At 39.9% G+C, this 18,730-nt stretch overlaps 1 protein-coding gene across 1 annotated transcript; it reads right to left on the bottom strand.

Moving 5' to 3' along the window:
* Positions 1 to 1,052: 1,052 nt before the first annotated feature.
* On the bottom strand, positions 1,053 to 18,659 carry LOC111336317 (E3 ubiquitin-protein ligase MIB1). The gene is made up of 23 exons (XM_022942394.2): positions 18,359 to 18,659; positions 16,025 to 16,196; positions 15,130 to 15,236; positions 14,302 to 14,429; positions 14,100 to 14,166; positions 13,379 to 13,512; positions 12,635 to 12,711; positions 11,827 to 12,088; positions 11,300 to 11,353; positions 10,280 to 10,376; positions 9,148 to 9,284; positions 8,282 to 8,389; positions 7,627 to 7,824; positions 7,029 to 7,180; positions 6,333 to 6,465; positions 5,491 to 5,577; positions 4,758 to 4,886; positions 4,038 to 4,219; positions 3,515 to 3,716; positions 2,860 to 2,938; positions 2,431 to 2,517; positions 2,032 to 2,129; positions 1,053 to 1,616 (listed from the first exon to the last, which is right to left on the bottom strand). Exons 1-23 carry the CDS (start codon positions 18,555 to 18,557, stop codon positions 1,476 to 1,478), a joined length of 3,030 nt encoding a protein of 1,009 aa, XP_022798129.1. The 5' UTR covers positions 18,558 to 18,659; the 3' UTR covers positions 1,053 to 1,475.
* Between the last annotated feature and the right edge of the window lie 71 nt (positions 18,660 to 18,730).

Genomic DNA, 18,730 nt, shown 5'->3' with positions numbered 1-18,730 from the left:
TTAAAGTTCGCGATGGTTTATTTGACCGGCCATGTTTGATTTAGGGTTAGAGTAGGGGAAAATGCTGGTAATTTCTTTTCCCCCCACATCTTCCTCTTGACCGTCCCTCCTCGCCCACTTGTGACAAATTTCTTTCCCTCCCCGGCCTTCGCTGCTGTAAAATCAAAGGGTGGCTAAAATTTTCACCAGGAAAATACTTTGCACGCGCTCGCCAAAATTACGCGCCACTTCTGCACGCTACCCTCTTCCCAGAAGAGATACCATTTCATACTCCACGGTGGAGAGGCATTGATTTGCGTTTATTCAGGTGACAGGTGCCTGCGCGCTCCTGGGGACCATGAAATGCGAGCTGAGGAGGCGTGAAAACATTTACTCGTCCTGAGCATACCCGCTATTTTCCTGAGTCGTCCCACTCTTGTTACCAATGACTAACAGACAGAAATCGAACGAGGAAGAGTGTCGTTAGAGTCAGAGAAAATGCCACAAAAATTTAGCACGTTAACGGGCGGAACTGAGACCTTTGGTATATGAGAAAGTAACAGGTTTTCTCTGTTTTCCGAACAAACTGTTTCCACACGGTTTCAGTATAATGATAACACCGCTTTAGTTTATCATTGCCGGGTTTCTTTGGAGCTTTCAAATAGACGTAAGCCGATCCATGGCAAACCTTTCTAGTTTCGCCATATTTTTTTCCTGTATTTCTTTGGTTACGTTATTTTCGCGCCAAGGCTGTTTGCTGTCAAATTTTAACCTCAGTGCCATAAGGGTTTCTATTTGCCCCGTAGATCTCCCACAACTTCGACAATCTAACGATCCACGCTGATGAACACCTACCCCAAAACGAAGAAATAAATACAGAAGGTAATTAAGTATGCCAATCGTTCACAACAAAAAATTAACATCCTGAAGCACAATCGAACTAGGTATTGTGCACCGCCTTGCAAACGCGCAAGCAACATTTGTAGGAGAGAAAAGTAGCGTTTGTGGAGTTGCAAAAATTGTCATAACTCTGCGTTTCTGAACAACTGTTCCTTCAACAGCGAGATTTTGAGTTGATTGGTTGTATACTTTTAATAAGTTTGAGGTCCTTTTTACGCACTTGTGTCAGCTACGATTGCTATTCCTCGATAGCTTCTCTGTAGTCCACCGAGCACGTTTAACAGCCATTTCAGCAAACTGATCGAGTATCTAATTACGCTGCAAATAGCTACCAAAATTTTTATGAATTAAATTGTCAGTACATATTCAGATTCCTATGGCTTCAGCGAGACTAATCAAAGAATGAGGCGAAAGAGCAAATTCCTACTTGTGGCTTCCAGTTTAGCCTCTTAAATTTCCATGGCATTAACATTGTGCTTCTAACTTGCTGAAGTCCAAACACATCTATACCCTGGACTGTACTCTTCTCGCAGAAAATTGTCAGACTCACTTTTCCAAAAAAAATCCGTTAAGAACTTATGTAAAAGTTTTTGTTGTCAAAATAGAAGAATTCTTCTTTCCACGGTCTTTCGACACATTGGACATTCTTGCATTCGGTCTCCACACAGTTGACATGCGCCGTGACCACATAAGAATATCAGGTTTTTCTTTCGATCCATGCAAACAGGACACAGCGTCTTAAGAAAAAATAAAACAACAGAGATTAAAGTTTACATAGGTTTCAAAGCAACATAAAAATCCTCAAGATACGATCAATCTCGTTCTCAACCCTTCGATACCCTTGACCTGAGCAAAAGATGTTGGAGGCTCTTGTCGAACCCAAAAATGTTCCTAACACCTGATTGGCTGGTAGAAGAGACAGCATACAAAACAAAACTACGGTCCGCACAAACTCATAACAACGGGTTTGACCACAACCTTGCTACCTATGCCGCTGACCAAAAGAATCGCGCTTCTTGGAAAGAGTTTGATTCGCAGTCCCCGCCAAGCGCGGGAAAAGTCACATGGGTCAGGTCGCTCCTTCTCGACGATATTTTCATCTATGAGATTGGCTGATAATACATGCAGAAAATCGAGACTATAAGAAATTACCTGTTCTTTCATGTCTTGAAGTTGTTGCTGCAATTGAGTAAATTCCTGTTGACTAATCTCAGGTTTACCGCTTGATTTTGTTTGTGTCGTGGGCGCGGCTAAACCAAAAGAACAGAACGCGTTAAAGAGATATGGAAATCTGTAAGCTCATCTTACAGTGAAGGAGCGTAGAAGGTAGTATAGTGCTATATAAAAATTTCCTCCGATGTAAATTCTGACCGTACACGAAGAGGGCCGCTTTGGTGCTGAAATTAACGAGGCATTAATTTTACGTTTTAGGGTCGCTATCTGTCCTTGCTTTGTGGACTATCACTACACCACTTAGATCACCCGTTTGATCCAAGGTTCACTGACACGATAATTGAACACAGTTGTTTACTTTGCAGAAAATGTACCAACCTTTTCCACCACAGCACACAATGAATGGTATAGACTCGTCGATGTGGTTTCGACACTGCACACATTTCTTCATCAATACAGCGCAATCTGGAGAAACAAGTACATTATACAGTAAATGGTTTGAACAAATACACTATATCAGAGAGAGCAGCTGCAAATACGAAAAATAAATAAAGGCGCATCTCCTTCTCTGATATTTTTTGGTCCACTTGTACAAAAATTTGCGTGCGAAAGAATCACTAAAATAGCATCAGGGTTACACATTATAAAAATGTTGAAAGGTTAATTGCATGTTAAGCTGACTAGAATCTCTTTGCAAAGAAGAGGGGCAATATTGTCTCTAAAGAGTGGAATACACGATATGTAACCCTTTTTAACCTTGTGGATTGGAAGAAGTATAATGTTAAGAAAAGAACTAAATACACTCACTTTCACAGGCAACCATGTGCCCACAGGGTTTGAACAGCGCTCTTGCGACCTTCTCCGAACAGACTAGACACTCTTCGATCTAAAATGACACGGGAAAGTGACAGAGTATTACAAGTGCACCAGAAATTCTTTGCGCGCTTTTTGCTCAAGTATCGTTAAACGAAAACCACCGTAATCACAACGGCCAATCAGAAATAAGGAAAATATTAGGAATAGCCAATGAGGACTCAAAGAGAACGAACTGCCTAAAGCGCGGGAAAACGTGGGTTTCTTAGACGCGGTAGATAATTCTGTTGGATCTGATTGGTTGTGAGGATAGCGCGAAATTTCTGAACCATTCACGTGGCGAATAAAACAAACAAAATTCAATTCCTGATTACCACAATTTTCTTCTCAGTCACGCAGCACCACATCTTTACGTAACATTTAATGTAACGCTAGCGCGACAAACCAGACAGCGTGGATGGATGGATGGTGGATGGATCAATGGATGGATGGATGGGTTAGATGACCACTCCCCATGGGGCTTTTCAGGGCCATTCTTACAACACTGTGCGGGGGACTTTGCCAGTCCACTAGTAGCAGTTTACAACGAATCAAAGGAAGTTGAAGATGCCCCCTACCCCAGGCAATTCCCAGCGTAGTTTGTAAATACCTTAGTTCTAGACTGCACAGTCTCCTTACACATGAGGCACTTCTTCACACGGGGAGAACACAGCGAACAAGTAGCCACGTGTCCACACGGCCCAAACAGCATGTCGCGTTTCATGTCTGAGCACACCATACACTCGTCCAGTCCTTCATTCTCATCCACATCTACCAGAATTGTAGCGTTTGAATTGTTCTTTTGATTATCACTGTTAAAAATGATGATAGATAAAAGAATATAGAGTGAGTTTATGTAAGAAATGACGCGTTTCCTTGGAAAAAAAAAACGTATTCTTTAGGGGTTAGCCAACAGAGCAGACGTAATTCTGGTGAGCGAGTGCTCAATATTTTCTTATCGAAAATTATGGCCGTCATCTTTGATTTTAATGGAAGCGGAAGGCTGGGGAGAAAGAGAAATTTATACCAAGGGGGTGAGCGATGGTGAAAAAATTAAGAGGGGATGAACCCAATAAGACGCCTACACTGCAGGCTAAGACCATTCATGTTCCATATTTTGGTTCCATTCTCACCTGGCCCGTTCTTTATGACATTTAGCCAAAGCTTTGCAGAGATGAGGGTCAGGACAGAGATCCAGAGGTGTTTGTCCTTTTCTGTTCTTTACATTCAGATCGGCGCCATTAGCAGCCAGGAAGAGGGCGATGGATGCACTGCTCTTTTTGTCGGCACCTTGTGTTCCCAAACCCATAAGAAGCTGGAAATGCAAATAAAAGAATTTTTCTTTCCCTCCTTCATAGAGTGCACAAATACATTGGTACATGTCGGATGTCTATTTATCAAGAATAACCTCTCGTCTAGTTCCCCCGAAAGGTCAAACAGTCAGCCTCTAATCGCAAAGTTTTTAGAACACAAAACCTGAGACGCTACTTACGCTAGAGAATAATTTTCTCGCGTTGACTTTCGCACAAAAAGAAAGAAAAGAGCACTTCACTTGAAAAAAAAATTCCTTTCACAAATTTAGAAATATCCCTCCAGTATCACTGTATTAGAAATTGTAATCAGCCTTTTTGACCTTCCTTTACTAAGAAAGCACTTTGGTCATTGCTGAAGATGCCTAACAACCTGTTCCATAGGCAAGATACGACAAGACTGATATGCAATGTTTAATTCTCTAGAAAAAAATTGAAGAGGAAGAAACTTTAGGAAAGAGGATTTATTTTTTTCGAGCAAGTACTCTGTGAGGTCCTAATTAGCCAAGCCCCTATGCAGCAGAAAACAATTGCACGTGTTACCTTGCCGACATCTTGCATATCCTGTAGCTGTCGAAGTTGTGACAGAGTGTGGTGCCTGAGGGACTCGTGAAGGGGAGTGTCGCCGTCCTTATCTTGGACATCTAACTTGGCATTTTCACGTACAAGAAGCTATCCAATACAAAATGCTTAGTGTAAGGTACAATTACTGCTCGATTGCGTCGAAGTTAGAGGAAAACTTTGAGCCTTAAATAAATTATGAGTTATGGTACGAGTGCCAAGTATGGAACAGTACTGTAAACATTGACCAACAGATAAAAATTTAATAAGAGATTAACTGAGAGAGAGAGAAAGCAACTGCAGAAAAAAAAGCCTAAAAAGTTTTAAAGATTATTATTAGAAGACAGAGGGAAAGCAAAATGGGACTTAAGTCTATCTTGTAAAGGATCAAAGCTTTCAATATTTGCACATTATGCGAGAACATGATGAAATTAACGTACTGATTCGTAAGATGTAAGTGTAGCAGTGGTCCTTTTAAGTGCGAACCAGAATATCGTACCGATCGTCGAGTGACACTAACATAACCTTATTTCTAAATCAGTCACTACAACCAAATGAAGAACAAAACAAAATAACTACATATAAACACAAGGTCTACGGTGTGTTAGTTTTGTCCACTCATTCTTGGCCTTTTGTCTCCTCTTCGATATCCGTGTGGAAGAGAAATGACAATATTTGACTCAACTGCGAAAGTTCTTTTGTTTTTAGTACTCACTCTGACAATCTGTGTATGCTGCCTTTCCACAGCCAAGTGGAGCGGTGTTTGAAGGTTCGTATTCTGAATATCTTTGTTTGCTTTTGCCTACAAACACAGAGAAGGGAAATAAGACGAGACCTGTTTGCTATAGAATTTGTATTTGTGAATGCCTGGAAAAACCCAATGCAGATTAAAAACTTACTGAATCCTTTGGCCCCTAACAGTGATACAAATCTAATTTCTGTCAACAGTATCACCCCTGAATCACACACTAAGGTTACGAGAATAAAAGAAATTATCGCCAACTCAAAGAACTTCTTAACTGTTAAACGAATTCTCCTTGAACATGTAAGCACCATAAGAAATGTATAGAGAACAGTCCTGGAGAACTTGCATATGGATGTTAGGGGGTAAAGAGTTAGTACCCATAGATGCAAGATACCTTTCAAGTCACACAGGTATTCGTACCACAGGTCGTCGTAGCAAGTGATATAGCAATGGCCCAGGAAAGGACACTTGCTGAGGAAAGTGCGATTAGCAATATCGGCCTATTCATGGTGCCTGCTACCGTGATACCAGCTGGCACGTTAAATTATCCGCGAATTCGTCAAAAAACTAAGCAGGTAATGGCAAACAGTTGTGTGTCTCAATGGAAGATGTTATCGGTTTGTCACAAGCGTTGAACAAAGAGAGATAAAATCTGAATCAAACCCCACACCTTCGGATAACGTGCTGCGATGCTCTCCCACTGAGCTACAGAGACCACTAACAAGCATACTGCGCGGATTGGCAATTCCTTAAGCGTCACGTCGGTAAATTTAGTAAGATTTTCACACTGAGAAAATATAAATAGGACTGGCCTGTTTGACGAGCAGCTCGGCAACCTCCACGTGATTGTTGAGTGCGGCCAGATGAAGAGCCGTGTACCCATCATCCTTCTTCTCATTCACAATCCATGAACGAGGGAGCTTGGTAAGGAGGATGCGCATTGCGCTACAAACATTTAAAATAAAAAATAAACACGAGGCACACAAAACAGGCACATTCATTTAAGGTGCACCAGGATCCTCTGTATGTGGAGGTTTGCAGGTGGGAAAATGCGGTCGAAAATGAAAAGTTCACCGTCTAATTTCGATCGTCTATGTCCTTTCACAGTGTTTTACCCTTAAACTCTCAAGATCTGATTGGTAAAAACTAATTCTCCTCTGTAGCTGCTACACATTTCTTTATAAATTAGTAACCAGAATTTGGTGTTAGATAAAGAAAACAGCTTCTGCCTGATAAGTTTGAGTATTCTCATTACCTGTTCGCTGGATAATATTGGATATTGACGAGAGAAGTTATACGTGCAACACTTCTGGGACTTTCCGGGTTAAAATAAATAAAACATGGCTAAATTTCCGCTTTGATATGTCGAGAAAGCCCTTGTCATGTTGAAACAACCTATTCGCTCTGACGAAGGGCTAATGCTCGAAACGTCAGCTGTTTAACTCTTTACGGTGGCCAATTTACAATTTCAACTTAGTTGATATTACCAAATTACCATTTCAATTTACCTTGGGTTTCCACGCAGAGCAGCATGGTGCAGAGCATTGAAGCCATTATTATTAGCCACTGTTACGTCAGCGTTAGCTTCTAGTAGCATCGTGACCATATCGTCACGCTTTTTAGAGATAGCATCGTGTAACGGAGTGTCTCCTTCGGTATCCTAACGATTGAAAAAATTCACAATGAAGGTTTCAGTAAAAGCTAACACGGTGGACAATTGGATAATTTTATATGACTTAAACAAATCAAATTCTAAACTGACAGAAACACTTTTTTTTAACGAGCAGTTCATTTCACCTGAGTAAAGCTTAAGATTTTAGAGTCCTAAACGAATTTCGCTCTTCAATTAAGTTAAGCATGCTCGCATGCGATAGTTTGTGTTTCCAAGCGCGAGATTCAGCGCGGCGCATATTCGGTCGCCATAATGGACGGGTGGAAGATCTGTGACAAAACGAGGGGAAGTGGGAAAGGGGAGGAAAAACCATCACGAATAAAAGTTTTCGTTCGATATAACCGTATGGTGTCCTTTCTGATTCCACTTTACTTCTATGGAGGCATTACGCTCGGTACTGAATTTTTCTTCGAGAAAATCAAAACTCCCGTCACCTGTAAGCTGGGGTGACATTCTAGAGCAAGAAGACTCTTCACCACCCCTGTGTGTCCTTTATTGACAGCCACATGCAAGGGTGACTGACGGCGTTTATTCCGCGCGTTCATGTCACTTCCGGCACGGACCAGCTGCTCCACGACTGCCGACTCATCTCCAAACGCCGCATGGTGGATAGCACGGTCACCGTCTTTGTCCTAACAATGGCAAGAAGATTAATTTATCTATTCTCATAAACTCAATATTTGCCTCAGAAAGATAACGAAAGGAGAAATTAGATGCTAATCACTCTCATGGATTTGAAGGTTGGCCATAAAGTGAAAGAAGCGATGGACCACCTTTCTTAGGCTGCGTTCACAATTGGTGCCCGAGCATTAGTGCCAGGGCACCGGCACAAAATGGTGCTGTGTTCAGACACTAAGTACCCGATATATCTGTTCCTGGTTCAGTTCTCGAGTACAAGGTCCACAGGCACGATGCCCGAATTCTGGCGTGGGTACTTGAAAAAAAACATAAAGGTGTGTTCACATTAGTGCCCATCAAGAATCGTGCTCGGGCACCGTGCTCGAGCACCAAGTGTGAACGTCGCCTTACTCTTGACTATTTACTCGCTCGAAACTGAAATCAATTCAGATATATCTTTAACACATTTACCTCGGCCTCCAGGTTCACATCAAATCTTATGAGAACTCTGACTGTATCCTCGTGACCATTCTGACTGGCAGCTTGTAGTGCCGTGTGCCCAGCAAATACGCCATTAACCTGATCAAAGGACATAAGAAGAGTGAGACCCTGGAGTTTCAATAAAATGCGGTTACCGCTGGTCTACCGCCACCTATATGACCGTTTACCGCCATTTGTTGAGTCTGCGTGATTTGCGCTTAGTGAAATAGTAGTTTTTAGTGCGTACTTCATATAAATAACCCCTAGTGTAATAACCCCGCTTTTGGCGCTAGAATGTTGTCCCAGGGAATCTGGGGACCAATTACCCCCTTTTTATTTAAACAGCACGCGACGAATTCAGTACTTGTATAAGGGTCAACCAAAGACGTCGAAGGAACACGTAGAGGTGTATGGATTGCCCTGTCATTTCATACTTGGAACAATCAATCTATTTGAATTTCAGTTTGACTGTTTCCTTTCAGTCCAGAAATAAATGGGTTTCTATACATCAGTAACCTTCCCACTTTAGTAACGCTTCACATCGAAAGCGCGAATCACTGCGAGGAGGCTTTCGCGTTCGGCTTTCGCCTGACGGCTCTTTTTCAGGCACAGCCGCCTATTACAGTACTTGCCGCGGGAATAGCAGCATTACACGCGCGTATCATGCGTGTAAATCCGCCATGTTGCGCGCAATTTATACGCAAATTACGCACGCGTTACGCCCAAGGTTGGAATGGGTTAGGAGGGACGCTAAAAAATTGTAAGATAAAAAAAACTCAGACATCAACCCCAACCATTCAATTACCCATGATCTACCACGAGATAATGGGGGTGTGGAAAGTTTACAAGGTTCTTACATTGGCACCTTCCTTGAGCAGAAGCTCTTCAACTCTTTGAGAGTCACCATTGGCGGCAGCCTTAACCAGTTCCTCTACTGTATCCCCTGGAACATGCGTCTCAAACAGCTTCTTCAAAAGGGCTGATAACCTCTCAGCTACAAGAGTAAGACCATTTTCGGAAAACCCTTGAGGGCCATGAACATTCATCAAGTCAAGTTACCTCCACAACTTGCATATCAGCTGACAACTTTTGGAGTTGATTTATACTCTAGTCAGCCTTGCCTCTATTTTATCATTCCCTATAGAGCGGTTTTTAATTAACCCATCCACTCCCGGAAGTGATTAACAAGTAACTTCTCCCCATAATATCCACTAAAACGTATCAGGTAGGCGTTACCTTGATTGAGCACCCAATTCTCATAACCAATTTACAAGGAAATATGTAGCAGCTAGAGGGGAGAATTAACAATCAGTTCTTAGGAGTTAAATGGATAACTGTCACAAAACATAAACCAGAATAATCCCAACAGCCAATCATAACAGAGCTTTACGTGATCACTAGCCTATGAGCACTCAATGTAAAAACAACCAAAATTACCATAAGCAGAGAAAAATTCAGGCAACCAAGTCACAATTATTATAAAGGGTGTAAGTTTCTAGAGAAACTGTGGTGCTGCGTTGATGGGGGTAACAAGGTAATTTGGTTATATCCACTAAGTTGAATTTGTAACTTGGCCACCGTAAAGAGTTAAATAGCTGACATTTCAAGCGTTAGCCCTTCATCTGATGAAGGGCCAATTTATAATTTCATCTTAGTTGATATAACCAAATGACCAAGTCACAATTGATTTTAATTGAGGGTCTGATTGATTTGAGCATGGCTCAAACTTTGTAGACCAATCACAGACTGGAATTATGCAAAGACAAAGCAATCCCAGATTATCTCTGACCTTCAACCGAAAATTGCTTCATCCTTTATCAAAAAATTAAGATTAAAATTTTGGTTTTTCTCTCTCTATTAGATAACTATTATTACAGCAAGTGTGTAGGTATGTGCTCAGAAATCAGGCTTGGGTTTCTTTCCATTTGAAGGTACTCTTGCAGATTACAAGAAAAGACACACATTACCATCACCACATGTAATTTATACCTCCAGCTGATGCCCCTAGGGAGGGTGAGTCAGTCGTGGATGCTACTTTTGTGACAAGGATTGGATTGTATGTCCATGATGTTCCACAAATCTCTACCTACAAAAAAACAAAAAAACCTTCAGCTCAATAAAAATGTCAATGATGGTAACTACAACCTTTCTGCTAACTCCCCCCCCCCCCCACCCCTTCCTGAGTTTCAAATCAACACTGTACTGTATTCAAAAGATTTCAGTGCAAAACTTTAGGACAAGTCCATTAAAAAAAAAATGTATACATTCAGATTAAGTTTGAGTTAACACCTACAAGTTTACAAAATACAAAGCACCACACTTGTATTGAATAACTGATTTCAAAGCATTATGTAAATTAAGAGTAACACCTACAGCACAACATTTACCTAATTTACTTAATTTCAATGCCGTATTCAAGCACAAGTTCCTCCCCAGTACAAGTTCTTCCTCAGGATTTTGTCTTACCAGTAAACAGTGCCAATCTCAAAAAATAATTCTTTGGCTAGAGAAACATCCTAACAGGGTAGCTTTTAGGAGCAAATTGTCTTCTTTAAGAACATGACACAGAGATTAAATGTAAATTTATTACACAACTCGGGCAGTCAGAGGGCCAATAACTAAAATCAACCTATCAAAATGCTCTATTTCCGGTCAATATTCTCTCAGTATTGGACCGGGCACTGTCCCGAATGGTCCCGAATGATACCGCACTTGTGTCCCTTGGAACTTCAGTCGTATAATAAATCTCTTATTAACCAAGCTTGCTCGGGACCGTACTGGAAGAATATCAGCCCTCGGTCTTTTTTGTACAGACCTCGCTGTGCTCGGTCTGTACTGTCAAGACCTCGGGCCAATATTCTCCCAGTGCAGCCCTCCCGCTTGGTTAATAAGATATATGTATCCAAGGCCATTGAAAAGTTGCAGGTAATATGGTAACAGTTGAATATTTTTATAGAAACTGCTCGATATAAATTTAAATTTAATAATACTCATTTAATAATAACTTACCTTCAGGTCATTGTCATGGTAGATCTGTTGCACTCTGCCAACCTTGCCAAGAGTCTGGAAGGTGAAAATTAAGAGGTTCAATATTAAAGGTGGGTTAACAAAAGGTTAAGTTGGGATGGCAGTGTTTCTCCCTCATTTTATGCACAACAGGTGAAAGAAATTTTCAAACCAGTAGGGCAGTCCTTTTGCCTGTTGAAATTTTCATGAATTCCCTGCGATTTTAGAGGGATAATAGGAGGTACAACAAGTAGTATAATTATGTTATCGGTTACCTCCTGAAAAGGGGAATACTGGGTTGGGGTGTTGAGTCACTCTGGTGAACAGATGTGCAATAATCAAGGCTGTGATTGGACACTGGTGTCTGACTTTGGACACTGGTGTCCAGCTTTGGACACTTGTGTCTGATTTTGGACACTTGTGTCTGACTTTGGATGCTAGTGTCTGATTTTGGACACTAGCAGTTCAAATGGATCAAAATACAATCCAACAGTTTTACTAACACAAAAAGGAAAGTAAAAAATACTCACAGGTAGCATTGCCTCTGCCCACTCCCCATGTCCTCTCTGTAACATCTTGACCTTTTCAACATCACTGCTTATCTGCACCAAGTCACCAACAACAAACTGAGAGGACAACCCTGGCACTGCTGCCACAGCACCAGAAGCTGAAGCTGCACTTGGTCCAGAGGCAGTGGGGGATGAAGGTGTAGCTGTGGAGAGGGATATAGCACTCTCCAAAGTCTCCGAGGTACTGATTACTTTGGTCAAAATTGCTGGGTTAAACGTCCACCTACAAAATACGTAAAAAGTCTATCGTTACGTAGCAGAAACAAATGGAATGCGAGACAGGTCACAGTGTTGACAGCACTTTCCAAATTCATAATCAAAATTCTGCTGTACTTTCACTTCCCAATCATAAAAATCAAATTCTTACACTAAACTGTGATTACAAGGTATCTTTTTAGAACGAAAACCCCCTGCAAACTCATCTTTTCCTTGACTCCAATTGACCTTTTCACTTCCAAGATCTTATTAGTAATTCTCCTAACTATCTATCATATAATTCTTAAGATGTGAGTTTGGAGAATTTGGTATTGGATCAAATATTAGTTGGTAATAATTTCTTTAAAATGTATGTTTTCTTAGTTCCCATTACTTGTCTGCTTGATATTGTAATGAAATTGTATGGAGAATGTCTGGCTTGGTCACTCTTGCAAGTTAAAGGGTTAAAAATCATGGAAATAATTACTTTTCAACGATCAAATTTCAATGAGTAACTGTTGCTGAAAATTTTGCACAGCCCAAGCACTTTACACAGTTTATCATCCAGTTGTACCTGTTGCCTGTGGGATATAGTACCATAATATCATGATCTTCATCAATTCCAACAACTGTTCCTGGAGTTGTAAGAGTCTGTAAACAATGCAAGAAAGGTAGGTAAAGAGAAATAAGCCAACACACCACAAGACTGAATGGCAAAATGTTACATTAGAGGGTATGTGGTCAACAACACGGCCTCAAGCATGCGAGGTCTAAAATTTAGCAAAACATTCAGCAGAAAATGAGGGCTGACATCTAAAACTGAGGCATTTTGTTATTGTCAATTAAGGCATTTTCCTATTTCCAGAGTTTTTAACTAAAGGAGAAAGTCAATTTTTGAAAATATTTAGGGGGTTTACAAAGTTTTTGGAGGTTGTTCTACAAAAGAAAAGCAGCAAGGAAAACGATGTCTCAAAGCAACAGAATAGGAAATCAACCATGTGAATGACTCAAAATCCGTTTTCTGCAGCAAAACTTAGCACATGCACAAACAATACTGAGCTCTGTCCCAACACATTGTACCCTGGCATGACATTCAAGTCATGAATAAATGATCAATTTACATTATCAATCATCACTGTCCATCTAGTCTGATAAAGACAATGCAAAGCATGCATCCATGCACTAGCATGCAAAATATAGATTACTGTTAAAACAATGCATGAAGAATAAATACTCACTCCTTTCCAAATGCAAACCTGAGATTTCATTTCTATGAGTTCTTGAAAAATTGTTTTTAAGATTTAACTTTTCTCATTACCTCATACATTCCATCAGTCCAACCTCCATGCCCGTGCTGCAATGACTGCACAATCTCAAGATCCAAGTCAACAGTGACTTGATCTCCAATCTGTAATCCCTGACCTGTTGTACGACTTGCTGGTCTCGTATCACCTGAGTACAGTGATAGAGATCAATGAAAAGGCTGGCGGCTTACACAAATATGATTTGTGGGCCCAATTTTTGTACACATGATACTAAGAGTTTACATCACATGGCTGTGTACGTAAATTCAATATCGCACCCATGGCCTGTTCAATTACAATAACAAATAAGTTTCTCTCAGGTTTTTTTCTGGCTTTATTCTAATCCTTGCACTAAATGATTTCCTCCATTTGGACCAACTTTGAGTTTGTATGTTGGCCATTAATCAGGTATACCCCTTATGCATTAAATATGACGGTAACGTTGGCATTTAGCATGTCATATATTTATTTACATTCAGTTTGTTTGCTCTCCATCCAACAATATTTTATACCACTGAACATTCAGGTAAATAAAGAAAAGAAGGGAAGGAGGTAGGTTTAACCTGCAGAGGAACTAAATCCCATTCAGGGGCAGTAACAATCCTCCTAAACCAAATTTAGCTTATGCCATGGAAAAGACGATTTGCTATCATAATGGCTGTATGGACTGCCTTGCTCGTATATTAAACTTTTTTAAAATGTTTAACATAAAGCCCTTGATTAGGACAGAATTACCTAACAATGGCAGGTGATCCCTGTAAAATGTTCCTCCTTTGGCGTCACTTATTACTTTGAGGTCAGCCTGGAGAGGGAGAAATGAAATAACTGTTGAAAGGGTGCTGACAGCTGGTTTATATGAAATAAAGTAGTTGCACTTTGTTAGGAACTAGCAAACCAGTGCACATTTTAACCATCTCAAATCACATTTCTGCCATACCATGCCTTCAAATCCAAGTCTGTACAAATTCTTTGCTCCATTGTCCCACAAGATGTATGCAGCACTGCGAGGGCTTGATGTGCTCCAATCTTGAACTTCTGTTACTTTTCCACGTCGACCAGGGCCACCTACATGAAGATAAGGAAAGTTCATTTCACCTCAGTTAAAAGTACAGGTAAAAGGATGATGCACTTTAATACACAGTTTTGGTAGAGTCGAGGTTGTATTTGATGGAAGTTTGATTCTTTCAATTGATGGTTTTGGTGCTCAAGTTGAAATGCTCATGCTATGCTTCAAACTGTTGATAATCTGCAAACCCTGTGATCAATTTTGCATACTGAACAGTGGCACTAGTTCTGGTTAAATATACTTTTCTTTGATTCAAAGGCCTACATTACCCAACCACTTGCCTCAGCAAAAACTACTGATGTTTCAAGTTTACTAAAAAAGTAAGTTTGTTAATAAACAATATGCTTAGCTTTCAGCATTTATTCAGTCAAGCACCCTGAAATCCAACGTCCCAATCTAACAAAAGAGACTTCAAAAATTGTACCCTAATTAGGCTGAGCTTGTGCATGAAAGAGTAATACAAGGATTTTATTAGTAGCCAGTGATCAACCAGTGAACTACAGTGGCTACTCTTCAAAATGGACTATGGCCAAATCTGCCTCAATTACCACTGAAATGTTTTCCACCTACTTATGTCCTAACTACCAAAATTAATGAAATCCCTGATTATGGCATTCTTTGAAGTGGCCCAAGCACTTACTGTGTACTCTTGCATACATGTACATCACATAACAGTTACACACACAAAAGGTTTTGTACCATCTTGATCTTCCCATTGCCAGTCAACTCCACGAACAACTCTTGCACCGGGAAATATCCCTCTGGCCGTAATTTTTTTGCTTTTTCTTCTTGCCTCACAAAGTACTCTAGGAATATACATAAGGATATGGAAACAATAATGTCAATCAGGGCATTTTACAGTGGTTAAGTGCAAAAGTAATCTGGATTGTATCTGTTTAGCTCTAAACTGTCACATAGGTTTACAATGAGTTCTCAAATCTCTTTGTGACATGTTCCTTTTAACAAGTTAGCTGTAGTGATACCCTTAACTTTGGTTTCACAACATTGGAAGAAAAGTACTCTAGCTTACAAAAACCAGCTTAAAGTAAAAGCACCTCTTCAATAATGATAATGTGCATGTATCTGATTCGACAACGACCATGGACAAATTGCAATGGTTTGGGTGTACATGTATTGGACAGGTATGATGAATTTCACTTTAACAAGATTTGAAATTATTTTTCTCTTTGTTCCAAGTAGATTACCATCTTTCAAACCGCCAGTCTAAATCCCACTGGTATCAACGAACGCTTTTCATGCCACTAATTTATTCGTGTTTTTCTCGTTGCCATGTTCCCACCAATAACGTAGCTCCATTCTCTGCCTTTAAAAGCACACAACCCACAACCATTATTTGCTCCGACAAAGGGCTAACGCTTGAAACGTCAGCTTTTGAAATTGTTACGGTGGCCAATTTACCATTTCAACTTTGTTGATATATCCAAATTATACCATTGTGATGGACTTATCACAAAAAGAATTTCAAATCAAACCAGGATTAAATCAGTTTAACAAGGAATGATTTCTAATCATACCACAACGCTGAACCAAAGACTAAGTACAAAAATTATCCTAGGAAACATGAACGTTGTACCTCTCTGAATCAGGTCCACAAACTCGGTAGAACTGATGTCGCAAGTGATGTTTGTCTCCATGGTAACACACACTACACAAGTCATAGCTTTGACAGTCTGCACATTTCCACCTCATTCCATAAATAGGCTGCATGCGGCAACCATCACACATAGTACCATCGTGCTTTATACCTAAAAACAAACATCTGACTGTCACAACCATGCAACACATGTCATGACAGAACACTATTGTAGTATCACACCAGATACACCTCTACTTAAGGGTAATTTTCAATGACCAAAAGTAAGGACCAACACTGGTAAATTTACCTTTATATATGTTGCCTCTATATTATGGGAAATGGTACCCACAAACTTGAAACGGCTCTCTATTAATAACTTTAAAAAGCGGTTTAGAACTCATCTTCTCAAATGTCAGTCATAGCTCTGAATTTCCAACTAAGTTTCACTTTGTAATCATATCCATTTTTGTTTTCCGACTTTTCTGTGAGTAATTTTTAATGCAACATCTCCATTCCATTTTCATAATACTTCTTGCCTTGTGAATTAGTTTAGTCTTAATTATTATTTGTTTCCTTCGTTCCTTTCTTTACTTGTAAGTAAGCAGCAGCCAAATCGAAAGCTTTGCTACTTTGGCTGTTGCACACTAATTCAAAAATTGTATATATAGTTATATACCTTCTATTATTTGTTTTCTATACTTGTTTTTTTTTCTTGCTCTTTTTTCTTCTACCAGAATAGTGTGAATAAAAAATGTTGTTGTTGTTATTGTATCTAAATTCTCAAACATGACTGGTTATCAGCTGCTCAATTTTAGCCCCAACAGTATCATGTATGTATTGTACACAGGGCTCAACACTTATGGTAGCCAACTAGCCATAGACAAGTAGAAATTCAGTTTTGGCTGGTGGTTGTCAATTTCCACTGGTCAGTTGGCTAGTAAACAAACTGAAATTGTTGTAACATCAAACTTGTCACTAGCCACTTGGTTAGTAAGTTGAAAAGTTAGTGTTGAGCTTAATGGTACTTGCAACTCAACATTGATGTAAGGCAGCCTAAAGAGAGATCTAGAATCATCTGATTGGAGGGTACCATTTATACACTATGGTATACAAACTGGTAGTATGGAGTTTGTATTCTGGTGCGAAAAATTGCACCCTATTCAACTACCATGTTCAATACCTTGTCTGAAAAAGTCAACTGCAAGGCTGTCAATAGTTGTTGGAATATGTAACACTTGTTACAGCTGAGTTCACTCTATGTTAAAGGGTGAGATTTCAACTGCTGTCACACAACACTTGGCCATGCATTACACTGCAATGGGTGATTTCTCCAACAGAACACTACTTCAAAAGCTAGTGATGACCCTGAACTGTCATGTTTTCATGCCAGAAGAAGTTCAAATGATGGGTGCTCCCCCTTCTAAATTTTGTCACAGTTTTGACTGATTGGTAACCTGACTTTGTCTCACCCAATTATGAATGACAAATCATCCATGTGATTACCACATCAGACTTCAGCTCAAAAGGTCATCCAATTGTTCTAGTTACTTTGATTATGAGATACATTCTAAAAGTACAACCAAATACAATTTGGTTCCTTCACGCAATCCTCTTGTCGTTTCTCTGTGTCATTAATACCGCCTTGGGAAATTTATCCTTTAAGTCGTTGGCCGTTCAAACTATCATTTTTTTGTTTTTATCACACCTAGTATGTCAGAATTTCCCAGTTGAAAAGATATGTAAATTTGATAAAGCTAGTATCTAAATCTACATAGAAACTTTTGTTTAAGTTTTTCCTATACTTGTGATAGAATAACCCTCTCTGAAAAGACACTCCTGTTTGAATAATCTACAACTTTTAAGTAAAATGTTAGACACCTCTTTTCAGACAGAGGGGAATCATTAATACATGAAATGAAGCAGATGAATCCTTGAATATAAATTTCTGAGGAAAACTGGAAAAAACCTAAAACGTACTGTAGCTACCAAACGCCAACGTTAACGGGAAATTAATTAAGGCTTTAACTCAAAGAGAAAGGAAAATAAGCTGTATACGAGAGAGAGAGAACAGCTGAACCACACTTAAACAAGTCATAACAGAAGGAAAGTGAGCTCACGAAAAACAATTTCAACACTGATGAAAAGAAGACAGAATTTATCTAGGAGTCTACCACGGATCGGATTAGCTAGGATGGCAAAAGCCGGTTCAGAAAACTTTGCAACATGTAAATCAAATCAAATTATATCACAATTGCAATTTGGCGAGAACATTACATTCATTTCCACCGCAGTTTAAGATTTTACCACTATATCAGAAAATTGGAAGCTTACCAGTTGGACTACTGTCCAGAATTCTCAAATCATAAATGCCTGAACATCGATAGTTCGCGGCCGTCCCGTTGTCCCAAACAACCACAACTTCTTGGTTGCTTTCAAAGTTTCGCACCGTTCCAACATGACCTTCGCCTCCATCTTGTTTTCCCCACCTCCAGTCGGGTCCTCTGACAACTCTATAGCCTACGTACTCCATTTAACGCTCGTAAATACCGAATATGCGAAGGAAAATGGCCACAAGAATCATTCATCTTCCTTTCGAACTGTTCGTGTAATATCGTGCGTGTTTTGGTACCCAGTACTTTATCGGTCAACCTCGATTTCGTGAAACTTCCTTTTCACTCAGTGGTTATGTCGTCATCTTACTTC

The sequence above is a fragment of the Stylophora pistillata genome, chromosome 13 (genome assembly GCF_964205215.1).
Source record: "Stylophora pistillata chromosome 13, jaStyPist1.2, whole genome shotgun sequence".
In the NCBI taxonomy this organism is placed as follows: Eukaryota; Metazoa; Cnidaria; class Anthozoa; order Scleractinia; family Pocilloporidae; genus Stylophora; species Stylophora pistillata.
This window is presented reverse-complemented; position numbering and strand designations above follow the sequence as displayed.